Source organism: Spea bombifrons, chromosome 2 (assembly GCF_027358695.1).
Source record: "Spea bombifrons isolate aSpeBom1 chromosome 2, aSpeBom1.2.pri, whole genome shotgun sequence".
Classification (NCBI taxonomy): Eukaryota; Metazoa; Chordata; class Amphibia; order Anura; family Pelobatidae; genus Spea; species Spea bombifrons.
Window position 1 is genome coordinate 93,637,411 of NC_071088.1, and position 18,764 is coordinate 93,656,174.

The window sequence follows — 18,764 nt, forward strand, 5'->3', positions numbered from 1 at the left end:
GCACGGAGATGTGTTTGCCAGACGTGTGCCACACATCTTATAGCTGGGGGATGGGCAAATGCATTAGATTTCTGCATAATCCACCATGTATTTGGAGAGGGGGGTTCACCACATTTGACAGAACAGAAAAACACCAACACGATCAACCGATTTAACAGAATCAATCTTATCACTCCGACTGCTGTAGACTTCATGCTTGGAGTCTGAGCAGGCATGATGCACTTGGACATACAACCTGCCTCTGCAAGGCCATATCTCTCAAGATGATGTCCATTCACCGACAAAAGTTTACAAGCACACCGCAGCCTCATACACCTACAGGTCACAGAACAGACCAAACCTCCCTGCTCCTGAGCGTTCGCCACGCCCACTCTAACCAATCCACGCCCATGGAACCTGGTCCAGTAACGAGCCGAACCAGAAGACAAGCAATATAAAAAACACAAGACGCCCATTAGCCCCTCCCCGCGCTCAGTGATTGACACTTCGTCACTGAGCCGTGGACTTGGATTATAATGCAGAGCCCGGGAGGGAAATGGGCAGCGAGGTGAACTCTGTAGCCTGTGTTTCGTGAACCGCGGCAGGTGAGCCATCTTTCTTTCTTCCTTCTGTGCGCTTAGCCATTTAATGTGCTGGGTCCTTGCTGCGGGCAGGCACTTTAAAGTTACAGGACCTTTCTGCCTGCCATGGAGGCTGCCGGCTGAGGATAGTGTATGGAGGACAGGTGCAGGGAGCAGCTTCCGGAGAGCCGGTCACTAATCTAGGACAGCCGGGGTATTTATATACAACCAGAGGCAAATACCACAAGTTCTAGAAACTCCCGGGTCCCAGAATAAGGAAGCCTGTGTGAGAAACACCATTACTGGAGACATCCCACGGCATTACAACTCTGACAATCATGTTATTAATTGATTACATATTGCTAGTGACACTTATAACACACATCATACACACAATACAATTCATCTGAAGCCCTTACTGACTTTCAATGAACTTCAGTCATGTAATGCTGTATCCCAGTGATCGTGCTGATCGCTAACCAAAGGGTTAAGTTAATGTTTTAGTTTGACTGTAACTATATATATGAGATACATTTATTTTATATCTATATAGTTTGGTATATCCTGTGCAATTAATATAACTTTGTAATGTAACATTCTTATTATTAGATGTTTGTATTGATCAATCACGCCATTGTAATTTTTTCTAAACTATTTTATAGACGCTACATAAATATCTAATTAGAAAAAAAGTCACAGCGATTGTGTTATTAACTTTATGCAAAAGCCACACTTGGTGTTAAAGCACGGCTATTGTTGTTTGATTTGCCCTCCAGCGAGCTGGTGTCTGCGCACGCTAAATCGGATAGAGTACCTTTGTTCCAATGGCACAGGAGAATGAGGCACCGAAAGACAGAATCCCCAGGTAAGTGCATTACTGCCACGCCAGCAGCAGTCGCTGGGAAACTGTTACTGGACGATGATCTCATCGCTGGCCGTCATAAGATTTGCTCTAAATACAGTTCTTAAAAAAACTTTTTTTTTTTTTTTTTACCGTTTGATTCTGTACCTGATTCTATAATATAGTATTTAATAAGCATTAACAAATACTGGAATATCTTTGCTAAAAATAGTTCTACTACCTGCCAAGTGTTGGGTGAGATCATCATAAACTAGGGAGGTAAGCTGTACTTTTCTACTGGTGAATGGAAATTGATAGAAACCATACACAGGGTGATGTCTGTTTCCTGGTTTTACTATTACCGAGGAGGGGCCAGCCCTGCCCTTGCTCTCCGTGGCCATCCCTTCTGTTGCACCTGTTCTACAAATGCAGATCTAAGGAAAGATCAATAAAGCCATGTCTGTGTTGACTGCTAAACATACAATTGGCTCTTTCTGTGTCCGATCTGATGCATTGTTAATAAGTTGAATATGTCATAAAATCCCACAGGTTCTTCGTAGCTTGTATTGCTGTTTTGTTTGAATCTCTGTAATACTATCGCTTGCTATGCTTATACCATTGGATTATGTCATATGCTGACATTTTCTAAAATTCAATGGAAGAGACAGGTTTCTTGTTCATTTTAGTTTGTTCTTTGGAAGCCCCTCTTCCTTTCTGGACATATGCACAGATTTGTCAAATTTAATTTACAAATGAAGAGGTACAGGTCTAGAAAATACTTTAGATGTCTTGTATTTGTTCTTTTCTCCCTCTTTGAATATCACGTGTTTGCTTGGAGTATGGCGTGACCTTTCATGTTGACATAAATCTGACTTCACTTTTTCCCTTACTGCTTGAGTACCTCCTGCACATCACATCCTTATCAATTAGTGTGCTTTGTGATGGGAATAGCAGTCAAATCCGTCAATAGGACCCAAGGCTGACGTGGTTGTTCTGGGTCGGTAATAACTCTTCACGTTTACAGTAGGTGCGTGCTAACTGTGGAACGCTTTGGTGACCGAGTAAATTATTTTCAGGTATCCAAATAGACTTTGTAACTATGTTTACCGCTTGAGCAAATTTGCTAAAACGTCATGGTTGAAGAAACACCAAATTTCTCATCTTGGTAGCTTGTAGAAGATTAATATATTCCAATAAGTCAAATGCAGGGCCACCAGAGGTTTGCACTTTTATTGGAAAACGGTAGTTAATTGTTAACTGTAGATAATAAACTCTTTTGGGTTCATTAGATAGCTATTCTGTTTATGGCATGGATGGCAGGTAGGCACTTTAAGATTTATTTTTTATGTTCTTAGTTTGTAGTGATGATGATTGCTATGGGATGAGTTTCAGTGGTGACTTGTCTCTGGATTGTGTGACAATGGAGGTGTTTTGTACTCTTGTTAATGATAGGTCTGCTCTAGTGATCTGGTATGTGTTCGTTTTAATCTTTTTGCAAGATCTGTTACCTGCCACCATACATCTTACTTATAGTGTCCATTTAGGAAACAATGGAACCATTAGCTGTCAAAGAAGCAATAAAGAACCTGCAAGCTTTATATGTTGTCAAACTACTTGCCAAAGCATCTAAATCTTCCTGTTCATGAAACACTGCATATGTAGCACTCCCTCGACAAAGGTCAGATTTAAAAAAAACTATTGTGACAGTTGAACCCAGCATAAAATAATAGAATACATTAGATGATCATTTTCAGTTAGCCCATCACAGGTAGCTTTAAAGACACTTTCATTTTTGGTTAATATTATTATCTTTTATATATAGTGCCAACAATTTACGCAGCGCTTAATACAATACGTATGTTCAAGGGGTACGACGACGAGAATTGACAGACTGACAAACCGATTCATTAGGTGGAGAGAGCCCTGCTCGCAAACTAACAATCTTGAGAATATTAAATCTTGTAGCCTAAAATTGGGACATCCCTTTCACAGGCCATGTGTGTGTGTATATATATATATATATATATATATGTGTGTAATATATATATATATTATATATAATATATATATATATATATATATATATATATATATATATATATATATATATATATATATATATATATATATGCACATTGGTGTTTTCTTAGTTGGACTGAATTCAGCCCTTATTAATGTTAACAATTTTTTTTTATTCCTAGAATCGATCCCTATGGTTTTCAAAGGCCTGACGAATTTGATTATGTGTTTTATGAAGACTTCAATTCCAGATACCTTACAATTCTTACCAGGAGGGCTATAAAGTGGTCCAAGCTCTTGCAGAAATCCACAGCTGTAGAAAAGAGCATTAAAGGTATGTTCTTGGATATATACAAATATGTGGATTGAAATGCTTCAAACAAATGTGTAGCCCATGCTTAAATTGCATCTCCGTATTAACCCCTGCCACCAGGCTGAAAATTAGCTCTATCACACTCTCTGCAGACAAGTACTTTATTTTTATTTAATACACGTGTATATGTCAGTAACTCGTGTCCACAACTAAGATTTCAACCTATGCTATATTTCTGTTTGTTTGGAACTAAAAGCAAAGTACATTTGCTCCATGGCAATGAGACTTCTCTTTCCATTTATCATATGCCTGACATTAACTAAGCTTCATGTATTTATCTTCCCTGAAAAATCATCTAATCATTCTTGGATTTATTTTTTTATGCATGGTTCATCTAAGATTGATTTAATTTTATAAGAATCTTGGTCCTCATTGTTGCCTTGCTCCCCCTCCCTCTCTTTTCTCCAGTTAAGCGGTATATTAGGAAAGGCATTCCTAGCGAACATCGCTGCAATGTATGGATGATCATTAGTGGGGCCCAGGCTCAAATGGATCAAAATCCTGGATACTATCAAAGTGTACTGGATGAGGGGAAAAGGAATCTAAAACTTGAGGATGCTGTTCGTACCGGTAAGATCTCAGATTTCTGTTTGACTATACAGTTTGGAGTAGAGGGTTATGGAAAAGCCACAAAAAAATCCAGATTTCAGTGGTTTTGTTTTGTTTTGTTTTTTAAAATGTCCACTCACAATGATGGCAACCATGGGAGTTAAAGTGGCTGTGATGTTCCAGACTTGTACAGAGTAGGTTATCATACAAATTGCTAGGTAAATCCCATCCTTTACCTTTGTGGTAGGTGTTCATCATGAGGTAGCTGCTTATTTATCTTGTATTTTTTCCTGCTGTAGTCCATGGCATACTCCATAGTAACTGATGTGGTCTTCATGTTTTATTTCCTCTTCAGATCTAAACAGAACATTTCCCGATAATGTGCAGTTTCATAAAACCGCAAATCCATGTTTACAGACCAACTTGTACAATGTCTTGGTGGCTTATGGGCATCACAATAAAAGCGTGGGGTACTGTCAGGTAATCTGTTTCTCATACTATCATTTTCTAAACTGTTACTACTGTAAATTTTATAATACAGTCTGTTTTGTTTATCTGGTATATCTTGTGTTTTGAAAACACAATTTATTCCAAAGTGGTAGATATATGTGTATAGATATGGATATATTTCTATATAGGAACAATCTGAGCATAATGTGAAGTTCCTGTTTGCTTAACGCGTGATCTCGTCCAAGTGAAACAGTAGGGGAACGCAGAAAACGCCACCAAACCGCATAGGAATGCACACACTTACCTCACACATCTGCCAATTGCACCAATCTGTGTAGGAATACACAAGATGCACGCATACGCTCACCTCAAACGGCTACCAATTGAATCGCACTGCATAGGAATAAACAAAGCACACACATGCACTCGCCTCAAACAGCTACCAATTGAATATCACTGCATAGGAATAAACAAAGCACACACATGCACTCGCCTCAAACGGCTACCAGCTGCCATAGTGCACCATGCCAATCAATGCCCGCAAAAAGAAAGCTTCAAGTATTTAGGAGAAGCTCGAAATAATAAACGGTTTTGACAGAAATGAGAGAACATGCTATTTTTGTGCCCAAAAACCACCTCTCTGATACAGCCTCATGATCAGGGTGTGATAGCAGCATTTAAGGTAAACATGTAAGATGTTAGTTGCTGTTACTGAAGGTGATAATGCAGGAACTATTATAGAATCCAGGCTGTGTTGTTCTAGTGAAACAGGTTGCATCTGATGAGGTAGAAAATGCAACTGATCTCTCTCTGATCTAACCACAGCTTGGCCAAGTAGTGGCTGAAGATGACAACGGAAACCAGAAGGCTATACTACGACTTTTATCAAGTGTTTTAAGTGTTATTGAAATGGCAGTTACAATGGCTTGAAGAAAACTATAATGCTGTACGTAGTAGAATAGTCGTTTATGGCAACTGGACAAATTTGGAACCATGAAGGCCACACCAGTTAGCATCTGGGGTTACAACTTTCTGTCCAATTTCAGATAACCCTCCTTTAAACACTTCCCAATACCTTGCAATCCGACACCCACATCCACAGGCAAACTTCAGGTCTTTTTGCTTTTCAAGTGTCATATTAAGTGTAAAACTTAAAATTGGTTAATTTTGGTGGCTGTTGTTTCTTTTACGTGTCACGGACAAGGTTTATACGTGTTGTGCCCCTGCCTAATTTTTCTCTTAAGCCCTCGTAAGTTTTTATTCCAAGATTTTGCATTGTTCTGTGGTTTGTAGGAGCACACACATATCGCGTTATACGAGAACTGACTGAATCTGTAAAATCAGGAAAGTCTATGATTTCTAAGAAATATTGCATTAATGATCCATTATAGTGATGTTATCTTGGTTAAAATACCTGTGAGATAAACTAAATGTGTAGACATGGTTATTATACCCTGTAGGAAGATTTACAAGCTAGGCAAGTGCCCCTAGTGTGTGCTATATAAGCATCCACAGTAACTTCTTATATAATACAATTATAGGACTCCATTAGAATGTACCCCATGAATTTATGTCCTACAGGTTAAGGACTACTCATTTAAGTCCTGCCTGTGATCAGAGTTGTTTTTTTGGGGGGGTAATAAGGATCTGACTGGAATATTCATGTAAGATTTTCTACAGTGAAAATGAAGTAGCACTGTTGTAATGCTGTTTTATGATGGCAAAACATATTATAGTTACCGGTATACACCTATGGATTAATTGTGCGCATAGCATCCACCTTTTAATTAAGCGGCTATAAAGCTGTGGTTTTGATTATGTGCTGTGATTACATTATCTTGCCAGGTTACAGCACCCCTAATAAAGGCAAGTCTTGACTTATTAATTCTGTTTTAATATGTTTTCAGTCTCGTGGTTATTGGCGCAATCGGAAGTTTTCAAGGCGTTACTGAGTCTACAAGGTTTTAACTGTATTCAAGCTCGGCTGTAACTGAATTTGTCAGCATACCCAGTAGAGTAAGTTGTATCAACTGCTGTCTGTAAGGTTCCCACCTAATGAATTTTCCACTTTCCCAGGTACCAAGGGATCCCACCAATACATTAGTTGTTTTTTTTGCCAGTTCACCATTAAAGGACATAAGGCTTATAACAGCAATCGGTTGCTATGAATTTAAGTGGTGTGTCAATGGCAAGGTGATTGATACTGAAGGAAATGCAGGAGGACAGAGGCTATGGAAACCATGTGGCTGCGTTGGACCTCTAAAAGTGTTTAGATCTGGAGTGAGCCATGTCTCCCACCTTCGAGTAGACATACAGAGCAGGCATCCATTGAGTTGTGTCCAAATGGTCTAGAAATATATATTGCCATTCTTACGAGCAACATCTTGTAGAATTCATTTTTCCAAAAGTTATAAAAACAATCTGCATTATGGTTGTGCATGCAGAACAGTTGATTTTCCCATTGTGCTCTTTAAGCTTCTGCAGAAGGTTTATTGGGCACATATAAAGGTCTATACTCTATAGGCCTGTCTTGTATACCGAAGGTGCAAAAAGGGCAATTGACCCAGGGCCACTGGAAGCAAGGGGCCCATGCTTGCTGCAGTGCACAGCAGGAGCACAGTTGTGCTGAGTGGTATGGGGGGCCACTAGGTGCATGGGATGGGGTATTTGCTAAAACCAGACCTAATTTCTGGAGTACGATCGGTGATGGGAGAGTTAGCATTCGATTTCCTGTCATGTCACAGGATCAGGCAGTAAGAAGCTCGTTTAGTGCCGCATTCAGTAAGTGGAAAATGCAAGGCTCAGAATCTCTGTGTCAGGAACCTCACCCAGGAAGATATAGCTACGAGAAAAGAGATACTCTGCAGGTTGTGGCATGGTTTTGTGTTTATAGAAGTCAGTGGAGTTTATTTACTAAACGGGCTTGTGGGAGTGCGACCTGGACTGGGCCGCTTGCGATGGCAGGAACTCAGCAGTTTCATGGGATGCAATAAAAGCACACACAGCGCACTGCTACTGCGGGGTAACGTAAGGCAAAACTAAGTGACCCCCACCTCAGCCTCTGCTTGGAAACCTCCACCATGCCTGGTGGTTTCTGGGACATACCTCTTGATTTCTGGATTGTCCTGGTCAAACCAGGGCAGGTGGCAGCACTAGCCCCTCCTGATCTGCCCCTGCCTGTATGGTGATATAGTAGATTTCCATGGATCACATTTTACTTGTGTATAGGCATCTTTGACTCCTCATCCTGAGAAATAACAATGCAGTCGGCCACAGTGCAGATTATAAATATTTCACGTTTCTCTATGTAAGCGACAGGGCTAGGTATAATGCTGTGTGAATCGATCAGCATCCCAAATGAGATGAAGCATTGTTGTGTGCTGGCTTGGTGATGAAATACTTGTGAATGCTTCTGTAGCAGCGTTCCGTCTCCATGGCTGCACTTATTTTGTTAATTTGGCAGGCTGTACGGGTTTAAAACACAGGCCAAGTAAAGTGTTTGTGAGCCTGTTGGAAAAACTGAATGAAGCTTGGAAATTTGAATCCCTCTCAAAAAGTCTGGTTTCTTGTGCAGCCGTGGCAAATATCCTATATGCTTGTGTACAGTATACACAACGGTATTCCATGGAAAGCCCTTGTGTAGCTTCCATTTTATCCATGTGTCCCCATAGGCTAATTTGTTGCATATTCTGTACGACGTTCTTATACTAGGAATGTCTGAAACCGACGGATGTTTTCAAGGGGAGCACTTGACAAGCATTTATCCTATTCCCATTTTGAAAAAAATGACGTAATGTTTGTCTAATTGTCTAGCTGCGGGAAAGAAGAAAGGTTAGGACTACTGAGGATTACAAATACTAGTCACTTTCACTAAGTCCCTAATTAACTGTATATGTACTGGCTTTGGGTGTATTAGCCAACAAACTTCTGAAATGCACAAGAAACCCATTGCAATTGGCCTTCCATAATTTGCAATGAACTCAGAAATGTTTTGTTGCCTGCAAATTTTTAACTTTGTAAATAAACACTTGGTTGTTTGGCTACTGGGGTTTTTACTGAACTTGTGCAAACAGTCCAGTTGTTGTGGTCATGTGTTCAGGTGTGGTCTCCAGATGTTATACCCTAATATTTGTATTAGTGGCCTACAGACATGTCGTCCTTGAACATGGGTCACTAAAAGTGTATCTCTAAGTGATGGTAAGCGTCTCATGGCTAACATGACTACCTGTGAGAACGAGAGAGCTTTTGATACTCTGGCCTTAAGGTTGAGAACGTAGGGAAGCCTGAGGTTTCCTTATGGTGGCCCCAGGCTAGATTCACCTGGGTGCTCACCGCTTGGGGTATACCATAGCACAGAAAGGGGTTGGGCTGGGAAGAGCACCTTGAACTCAGACGGTTCCTCTTTTATTCTTTCCGTGCACATGTTGTTTTTTTTTTGTTTTCAAGTTTAAATAGTCACTGAACAGAAACTGCATGCCACAGGGGAGCTACATTTGGTGGAGTATGTGGCCTTTTTGGCTCCCACATCCCTTTTTTGAATACTTCAGTAGTTCCTCTCTTTGGAGAAGGGCTAAAAAGATCCAGCCCTCTCCTGGTTTTTATCATAGGGGTGGGGAAGGGGCTACATTTCCCTTCTGGAGTGTGGTCCCAGAGGATGATGATTGAGGACCTAATGTTCCTTTGCAGCATTACAACCACACAGGCACCTTCACAAAAGTGGTTAAAACAAGACACATCAAGCTTTGTAACTTAAATCGCATCTCATGGATGTGCCTGTGTTCGAGCATTAAATGTTCCTGTAGTGTTCTAAAGTTAGCCGTCTTAATTGATCCCATTTCACTTGGTGCCATTTTAGATTAGTTAGAAAAAAAAACTGTTAAGTCCACTTCCTCAAGGATTAATTAAGTGCCTGTTTTAATTAGCCAATATTAGATGTTGGTGAAAGCAATATTGTAATATTCAAAGCAACAGTTTTTGTTCCTGGTTAATGTTAATTCTGTTTCCTTGTTCCAAGGAACCATATCACAATTAATCCACAAATGTGCAAAAAGGATTCTGCTGGCATGCAACTGGATGCTCTTCAATATTTTTACCTTTTAGTGGCCTTGCAGCTTTCCCTTGCTGATTTACTAACCCCTCCTGATTTAGGAAGCTGGTTGACATTTTTTCACAAAAGATGAGCCTCAGTAATTGTTGGTTTCTTTTAACATGACTTGGGGTTCAACCGCATGCTCTCTTATACTGGCCCAAGGAGTCTGCATAAAACCATGGCTTTTAATTGATTTAGTGGGGACATAGGGAACTGGCTACCTTTTTTATATAGATAAGCGGGATAACTTTTTAAGGCAAAAGATAATGAAAATAACATTGTATACAGGCATTATAGCGACTTTCAGATTCTTTGACGCTGGTCTGACTTGAATTGGGAAGGGAGTTCAGAAGTTAGGGTTTGTTTCTGGCCCAGTATTGTAGAGTGAGCGTGAAGACCAGGGCCAGAAATAAGTTTAACGGATAGAAAGAAGAGAAAAAAAACGAAACTGGTAAATAGTCTCATTTCGTGTGTTTTTTTTTTTGTTTTTTTTTAATTTATTTATTTTTTGTTTTAAATCATGTGCATTGGGTGTTACTAAGCTATGATTTTTACTTTTTGCTACATGTCCCACCTGCCCCAGTTTTGTCACAAATGCCCATTGAGCCAAGGGGGGATGATTGGGAATCTGTCATGCACTGTTTCTTGGCATTCCTAGGTCATGCACCCCAAGCTTCAATAAAACATTATATTAGCTTGTTTTGGCAATCTGTTCTATATCTGGAATATATGTAGTAAATTTAAATGACAAGTACTGCTGATTTGATTTGTTGTAGTCTTTTGAAGTCTGCACCAAAGAGCTTGTTGAGTCAGCCTACTCTACCATCTTGATCTGCTCTTCACGGCGGAACAGTTTTGTACAAGCAGAACAGTTTTGTACAACAAATAAAACTGTGGAAGACTAACCTTTTGAAATAAGTTTAAAGGGTGGACTTATGCTTCTTTTAACGATTCCCAAACTTTGGTCATAGGAGTGAAGAAGGTCCCCTTCATTGCAAAATTGTGGAACTCAGCTGGCCCTCTGTTTTTACAGTTCTGTCTCTATACCGATATATCTAGCTTATATGTTCAGTAATGTTCAGTAATTGCGGAAATTGTAATGCTACTTTTTATTTTCTTTATTACAGGGTATGAATTTTATTGCAGGATACCTAATCCTGGTTACAAAAGATGAAGAAAAATCCTTTTGGTTGTTAGATGCTCTAATTGGACGCATTTTGCCTGGTATGTTAAGGGTTCTTCTTAGAAGCATTTATCTTTTCAGCAGCTATGGATATAATTTGTTGTTACATGGAGTTATTTATAATGTGTGTTGGCAGACATCTGAAGATACTACTGTTATCTAAATTCCTCAGAAAACAACCAGCTCAGATTTCCTAAATGTGTGTATTTTCTTCCGGGGAAATATTTCTGTGATAAGGTATAGCCAGAGTTCCAAAAATAATCTCTGTCCACTGATTTTAACCCAGCATCGGAACTCCGACTGCAGTCTTTAGAACCAACTAACTTCTAACTAAAATACATATACACACAAATGCATTCACAGCAAAAAAGAAAAGTGCCTTCTGCAGTAACCGAAAAATACAAATGCACTCCACTATGCATTGAAAATGAAAGTAGGGCTGGGGTGCTCCTTTAACCCCTTTTGTTACCAATGACGTGCCAGGTAAAGATGACCTCTAGAGGCCTAATGGTTTAACTGGTATGTCATGAGTAAAAAAATAGGTCCCACCTCGCTGTGATCGTGGGGTCAGTCTATGCCAGATTACAAAGGCAGCGCTTGTTTTTTTTTTCCATTTATATCAATATGAATTAAAAAAGCCCTACGTGTCTTGAAAAAAAAAAAAAAAAATATATATATATATATAATATATATATATATGTGTGTGTGTATAATTTGTGTTCATGAAATGATAGGAGAGGGAAATAGGTGCTGAAAGACCTAGTAAAAAAAAATAAATAAATAACTGCTCTGGTCCTGTACTGTAAAATAGTCCTGGTCCTTAAGGGATTAAACTCTCCCACCATCTCTTTCCTTTAGTGTATTAATCTCAAAGTTGTCGAGGTCTTCCTTGCCTTTATCAGAGCAGCTTTGTATGTGAAAGATCCTGATTGCAAAGTAGAACCACAAATGGCTTGGTTATCGCACTGTTCTATGTCAAGGTTTATTTATTGCTGTTTAGGCACAATACCACCCATGATACAAGAAAAAATTAAATTACAAATGTCATAAATACACCAAAATAGTACTTGTGCTCCTTATAATGAGACCTCCTTATTGGTTAGGCAATTGTGAAGTTTGACCTTAATATATATTATTTTAGTGTGTACATTGTTTTTACAGCGCGTCACTTTTTTTTTTGCAAATATAAAGTTTTATAATAAGTTGGGCCTGTTGCCTACGTGAAAGTGGCTTCTGCACCCAAAGTTAACACAATGTGTTGCCTACATATAGGAAATTTAACGTTCAGTTAGAAAATATGAATACGTGCCGAAATAACGCCAGGTTTACAGTGGTTTTGTATAGCACTTAACAGGAGTGCACAAGGGCACCTGTTCCCACCCCTCACAGCGTTTACGGAGACGGAGCTGACCGGCGGGAGTATATATATCGCTCGCAGGGAAAATGTGTTGGGCAATTGCAAATGAGAGTATTTTGCAGTACCCACCCATACATTTGCAAAAGACACAATGTAACATCAAAGTGCATACAATGGTTGGGGGTCCCTTTTGAAGTCATAAACTCAGATGGGCAGCAGCCTGCGCCGGGCAAAGATTATCAACTGCAGGTCTCAAACGGAGTCTCTGAATAGCGAAATAGGAAATGTGATGTCATACATGGAATCTGTTAAATACAAACAATTACTTATTTCTCATCACTATAGCCAATGACCAGTGACCTTTTGATCTCCAGAAAATATCTACTAATGCCATCGCACTGTGCATGTTGTGGCTGTATCTACACCAGAAAGGTCTGCCAGTTACATATCAGAGACCAAGCTAGGGGGTATTCTTAGCTGCCCTCGTAGAACTCCCAGTTAGACCCCTGCACATTTCTCCTTACCAGAGTCCTTAAGAACATCCCCTTTATCTTTGCTTGTCTCTTTTTAAACAGTTCCCAAGCCGCCTCCTTTGCTTTTGCTCGTAGCCTACAACCTGGTTCAAGCCATGTATTGTATTATACAAGTTTTTTCCATCCCTGTGGTAACACATGTTCAGTGGCAATGGTATTTAAACACCATTTAACCTGCTTTGAAGTGTCTGCTCCTAACCTCAAGGTGCTTGTCATTAACAAGCATTGAGTCAGAGACTCGAAATTAGGAATTTGAAGGATTAGCATTTTATTTCTGGCTACCACTGATCTGCAGATTGCAATAAGTAGATTACAAGTATTAGTATGAGAAGTGGAAGCTTTCGTTTTGGCCGCATGTTATTTAGAGACTGGTTGGGGCACTGTTACCCGTTAACACTTGACAGAACTCTCACACAGAGCGCACTTGTAACCCATCTCGAATTGTGTGCAGATCCAGAAAACCATTATTACTACACAGTATAGTTTCAAAGGTTTCACATATAGCCCAATTTATCATGTAGTGCTGTAAGCGCTCCAATGGATGGTGGCAACCTCAGTCATTGCTACATGACACACATCATTTTCACATGTTGCCGACATCTCGTATGTGATCTCACACACGGCAGGCAGCACTTTATATTTTCTGGCCAGCAACATGTGAGAATTAAATGTCCTTAATGTGGTCATCCTGCTGCAAGTATGTCTGTTTTTTTTTGGTTTTTTTTCCCCTTTTCCTCTTGATGCTGCCATTTTTAATAATAAAAGTTAATTTGAGTAGGCAGTTTTCTGTTGGGGGGTTTTACTTTTTCTTTTTATGTATTACTCTTCAGTCTTGTATCACTAAGACATTGTTTTGGAGGTTGAATCTGTTCAGTGAATATCTCCTAATCTGATTGTGTGGCTGGATATACTACCTAGGCTAGGAGATAAATATGATGTGTCTTAGATCCCTTGAGGTCACTTATAAACACCTGCCAGAAGCCATTGTATACAAAGAAAGTAAAAAGCTCCACAGAACAAGCCCTTTCTAAATCTGATACAAGAGACCGTTCTTTTTACATGATGGTAGACTTCCAGTGATCAAATTCCTCAAGCATTTTCAGGACTCGGCAGGTATCGGGTCGTCGGTTGCGCACGATGAAGCATAAACCAAAATTCTTTCCCTTATACATTTAGAAGTGCAGTGTATAAATATTGTGCTTTCTGACAATCAATCTGGGAAAAGCTTAAGTTCATTGGTATGTGTTCTGTCATTGAATGCATTGTGCAAATTGTATTCAGGGACCCTCCAGAATTACGCCCATGGTCCTCCCTGAAGAGTCTGCCTGGCCCTGTTTTAGATTGAGCTTGCGAGCAGGGTCTTCTTTAGATAACGTAACTGGTACTTTCTCTTTCAGCAGGTGCCCGTAATCAATTAATCAATTAGATCAAGAGATTTAGTCATTTTAATAAAATAAAGGTGTTATTACCATTAATGTAATTCATTGATAATAGCCGTGTTAAGTTAGAATAAATCCAGGTGCTGCACAATGTGATGGCAATAGATAAATCCATTGTTATTATAGTTTATTAGAATTGGGTATTATTAGCAGTGTTGTTGGTAGTATTGATTATTAGTAGTAGTAGTATTTGTTTTTCTTTTGTGCAGATTACTACAGCCCAGAAATGATTGGTCTCAAAACCGACCAAGAGGTTCTGGGGGAGCTGGTGAAGATGAAGATTCCAGCAGTGGCTGATTTGATGGAGAGAAATGGTATGATGTGGACGTTGGTGGTCTCCCGGTGGTTTATTTGCTTATTTATTGACATCCTTCCAGTAGAGGTAAGCCTCTTCATTCCTCCATGTAGAAGAATCCATGATCTCGGCTTGTTCTGTTTTGTTCCAAGTGACACACACACCACTATTTCATTTTTATTTTATGTAGGCTGTATGGAGCCACATATTATGACACTTTAAGTGCCAGCAATGTGGGAGCTTTGGTTTGCCAAAAAAATGGTGCCGGCACACTCGCATTATGAATAGATGATGGAATAAAAAAGTCTGTATGAAAGGACTGCAGTCATGTTCATCCATTACAGTGGAAGTCTCCTGTGTTTAAATGCACAAGACTTCAATAAAAAAGGAGAGCTTTGCACTTGAACATGAATGAAAATAGAATTAAAATCAGATCCCGAATATGGCTGCTTGCTACCATGGAAACTAGTGAAAATGTGAAGAGTCAGGATGCTGGCAGCTCATCTATTGTGAGACCAGTTGGCCAGTATGTAGAAAATACATACGGGGATTGGTAACTGTGATGAAGGAAATCTCGCTTCCCCCATAATATTCTTGGGGAAAAAACAGACATGTAATCCATGCTAGTGGTCGGAAGCCGAGTCCACGTGGATCACTCTTGTGTTCAAGCGCCACCTAGTGCACATGTAGTCTTTTTGCACAACTATGATGTTACCAACATGCCTCGGGTAAGAAACTTTCAAAATTGATTGAATACAATTCAAAAATCTTGTTTGAATTAATTTTGTTTTACCTTCCCAAACAGTAGTATCTGTGTAGCAAGTGACATACACGCTATACAGGTTTTAGGCAGCTTCAGTAAACAGAGAAACTTTTCCTGTGCTGCGTATAGCGATGAAAATGAAGCAGATCCTATCACATCGAATGAGTTTTTTTTTTTTTTTTACGTTTTCCATAGACAGTGTTGCGAATATGGGACTGCTTATTCTATGAGGGATCAAAGATTATTTTCCGTGTGGCCTTAACACTAATCAAGCATTACAAAGCATTCCTGTTAGAAGCCAGAAATTTTCCTGATATTTGTGAGAAGTTCAAAGCGATTACTAAAGGAAAATTTGTTACAGAATGCCACGACTTCATGCAGGTAAAATGTGTATATATTCACACACGTATATGCAGGGGCATACTGTAAAGATGTGTTATTAATAGAACAGAATAAACATTTAAAGTTGCCTTTTAATGTATTTTGTGCTGATTTTTATGTTTGCACTGGCAGTAAACTATGAATCGCCAAAATATTTTACGTTCTTTTTGGATAAACAGCGTGTTTAATACCCCTGCTGTGTCATGCATAATATACTTGTGTATATATTATTCTTGCCTAGCATGAAGTTCCACTTCCTGGTGAGATAATTTAATCATGTTTTTGTTAGAGATTCTTTGGAGTGTATAGTCACTGGGGTGCATACGCATATGTGTGTGTGCAGAATATATAATTATACGCCCGATTTATAAGCCGCACCCTTAAAGTTTGGTGGAATGGTAAAACAGGAATATATGTATTTAAAAAAAATGTTGTATCTATTATGCTTTATGCCCCCTGATATGCTTTATGCCCCATAAATACCCCATATATAGCGCTGCAGGGAAGCCTCAGACTACCTCCGCTGCTGCTGGCACCTCTGCCAGGGCTTCTATGGTGGAGCACTGGAAGGTCATGTAATGCCGGCGCTCCTTCATAGAAGCCCCGGCAGAAGTGCTGGCACCAGTGGGGGTTGTCTGCATCGTGCAGACGTCCACCGGCTGCCAGAGAGTAGGATCCAGGTCCCCTGCAGCGCTGCGGGGGATAATTTAGCAGGGCTAAATCAAAGACGAAAAAAAAACACCTGCCCAGCGCCTGGAACTGCATGTACTGGGTGTTGGGTGATAGGAATTGCGCACCCCTGCGCTAAACCTCAATTATAGGCCTACAATCAGGCCAATGCGGTATGTGTGTATATATATATAGATAGATAGATAGACAGACATTTGACAATGTGTATTTTATTGCAGAGAATCTTTGTTGAACCTGGAAGTCTATCTCGATCTACTATTACCAAACTCCGAGAAAAACACAAGTCGACGCTACTCACTCAGGAATAATTCAAGAATTCTGATCTTCGGGAAATTATGAATTACACATTCCATTATTACGACTGTACAGATTAACCCCCTACAAGGACATGATACAAAACATGTTGTAGGATTGACCATGAGGGGGGGAAAGGATATCACTGACTGTTAGCCGAGACCAACCCACCTGCCTTTAAGTGCTTAATACTTTTTGTACTGTACTTTAGTAGAAACTATATTTTGTGATTTTGTAAATTTACTTGAAGCATGTACATTTAATCTGTTAAGACTTGTAAATCAGATCTATATTAAAATATTTATTTTCAATGTTATTTCCTGTCCTGGCAGACTGCAAATGTATCAAATATATATTCACTGTACACAATACAAAAAAAACCCCACTTATTTTAAACTTTTTTACGTTACTGTTTATTCACTAGCCTATGTAAGGTCAATTTCATTGACTTTATTACGAGGGGCCAAACCCAGTGGGTTTCTTGTGCAAGCGGGGTCTAGTGGATCCTGCATTACCAAGTTGTGGAAAGGAATTGTTTTGAATTACCTGTTAAGTTGAATAATCCCTCACGTACCAGCAGACACCCAGTACGAGTGGATTGTGCACCTTACTGCACGCTCTTGTGCATTATATATGTAGCTCTCGCCCTTTAAAACGTAGTCCCTGCTTAATATCAATCTCTGAGGTCCACAAACTTGAAAGACATTGAAGGATTGATCAAAACTAGAACACAGAATGGGCGTCCAAAGCAATTTTAATTTCTGAGCCCCAGCTGAGATTTTATGCCATACGAGGGACAGACAACTGACCATAAGAGGCAGTAGATCAGGAAAGCTCAGCAAACTACCAAAGTAGTTCATGTGGTATAAGGCTGCCGAATGTCTCGATAAAGTGTAGACTTGCATGGCCTGTTTCCCATAAAATCACTTCCCCTGCGAGCTGCATACAGGACTGAACTCTCCCAATTGTCAAGAACCTGTTGTACAACGCTGTGGAGTATGAAGGTGCTATATAAAATAAATACCATCAACAGTAAAAGGGAGGGAGCTAGCCCTGCTGTGTTCTGCAAAAGATGTGATGTTTCTCAGTACGAGAATTAAGGCTAAAAGGAAGATTGTCAGTATCTACTGCCATGTCTTGTGCGAAGGTCATTACACTCGTACATATTGGTATTGATGCATTAACTAAATGTATAGAAAGGGTCATCGTAACATTTGTTGACTCGGCATCCTTTGTGATCATACGCTGTAGTTTAGCTGTTGATCAGTTCCTGGTGTACTCCTTTGCCCCTGTGGGATACATACGGTGCATAAATAGCCACACAAACTCTAGTTTTGCCTTAGAAATGTCGACCTAAAACACATGCACTCCTCATAGAATAGCTGGGCCAGTGAATAATGGGAGTAGAATTTGGTTTCGATGTTGGTTTTTGTAGTCTTTGAAGCTTCCTGTACGTTTTATATACGGACCCCAGATGACCACATTTCCATTCATTGAAAAATGAATAGTTTTTATACAAAGGTTGTTCTTAAATCTGTATCTTATATTGTCTCAGTTGAAGCTGATCTAGTGCCTTTATTTTTACCCTTTCAAACTCTGCTACGCATCTGTAGCTTTAAGTAAATTATGTATATTTTCAGAACACTCCCACATGACTAAATTAGTAGATTTGTCCCTTTACAATCAATACACACATCTTAAAAGCCTCCCAATGCATCACCGTGAAATAATTATGTATCGTAGTTACATAGTTCATAAGGTTGAAAAAAGACCTAAGTCCATCAAGTTCAACCCTTCTACCTAACCTTTCTATTCTTGATCCAAAAGAAGGCCAAAAAACCCTAATTAAGCTACTTCGAATTCTGCCATCAGGAGAAAAAATTCCTTCTTGACTCCAAGAGGCAATCGGATTTCTCCTTGGATCAAGAAGCTCTAAAATATTAATATT

At 39.5% G+C, this 18,764-nt stretch overlaps 1 protein-coding gene across 1 annotated transcript; it reads left to right on the plus strand.

Moving 5' to 3' along the window:
* The first annotated feature begins 479 nt into the window (after nt 1–479).
* Nucleotides 480–17,127, plus strand: GRTP1 (growth hormone regulated TBC protein 1). Its single transcript, XM_053455234.1, has 9 exons — nt 480–584; nt 1,337–1,425; nt 3,603–3,754; nt 4,202–4,363; nt 4,698–4,822; nt 11,009–11,105; nt 14,603–14,775; nt 15,647–15,832; nt 16,741–17,127. The coding sequence occupies exons 2-9, from the start codon at nt 1,385–1,387 to the stop codon at nt 16,828–16,830; spliced, it is 1,026 nt and encodes a 341-aa protein (XP_053311209.1). The 5' UTR covers nt 480–584; nt 1,337–1,384; the 3' UTR covers nt 16,831–17,127.
* The last annotated feature ends 1,637 nt before the right edge of the window (nt 17,128–18,764 follow it).

Excerpts from the sequence above, each read along its gene's own strand:
- GRTP1 (XM_053455234.1), top strand. The coding sequence starts at position 1,385 with ATGGCACAGGAGAATGAGGCACCGAAAGACAGAATCCCCAG. Across the intron at positions 4,364-4,697 it reads TGAGGATGCTGTTCGTACCG|ATCTAAACAGAACATTTCCC; the intron begins GTAAGATCTCAG and ends TTTCCTCTTCAG. Across the intron at positions 14,776-15,646 it reads TTGACATCCTTCCAGTAGAG|ACAGTGTTGCGAATATGGGA; the intron begins GTAAGCCTCTTC and ends CGTTTTCCATAG.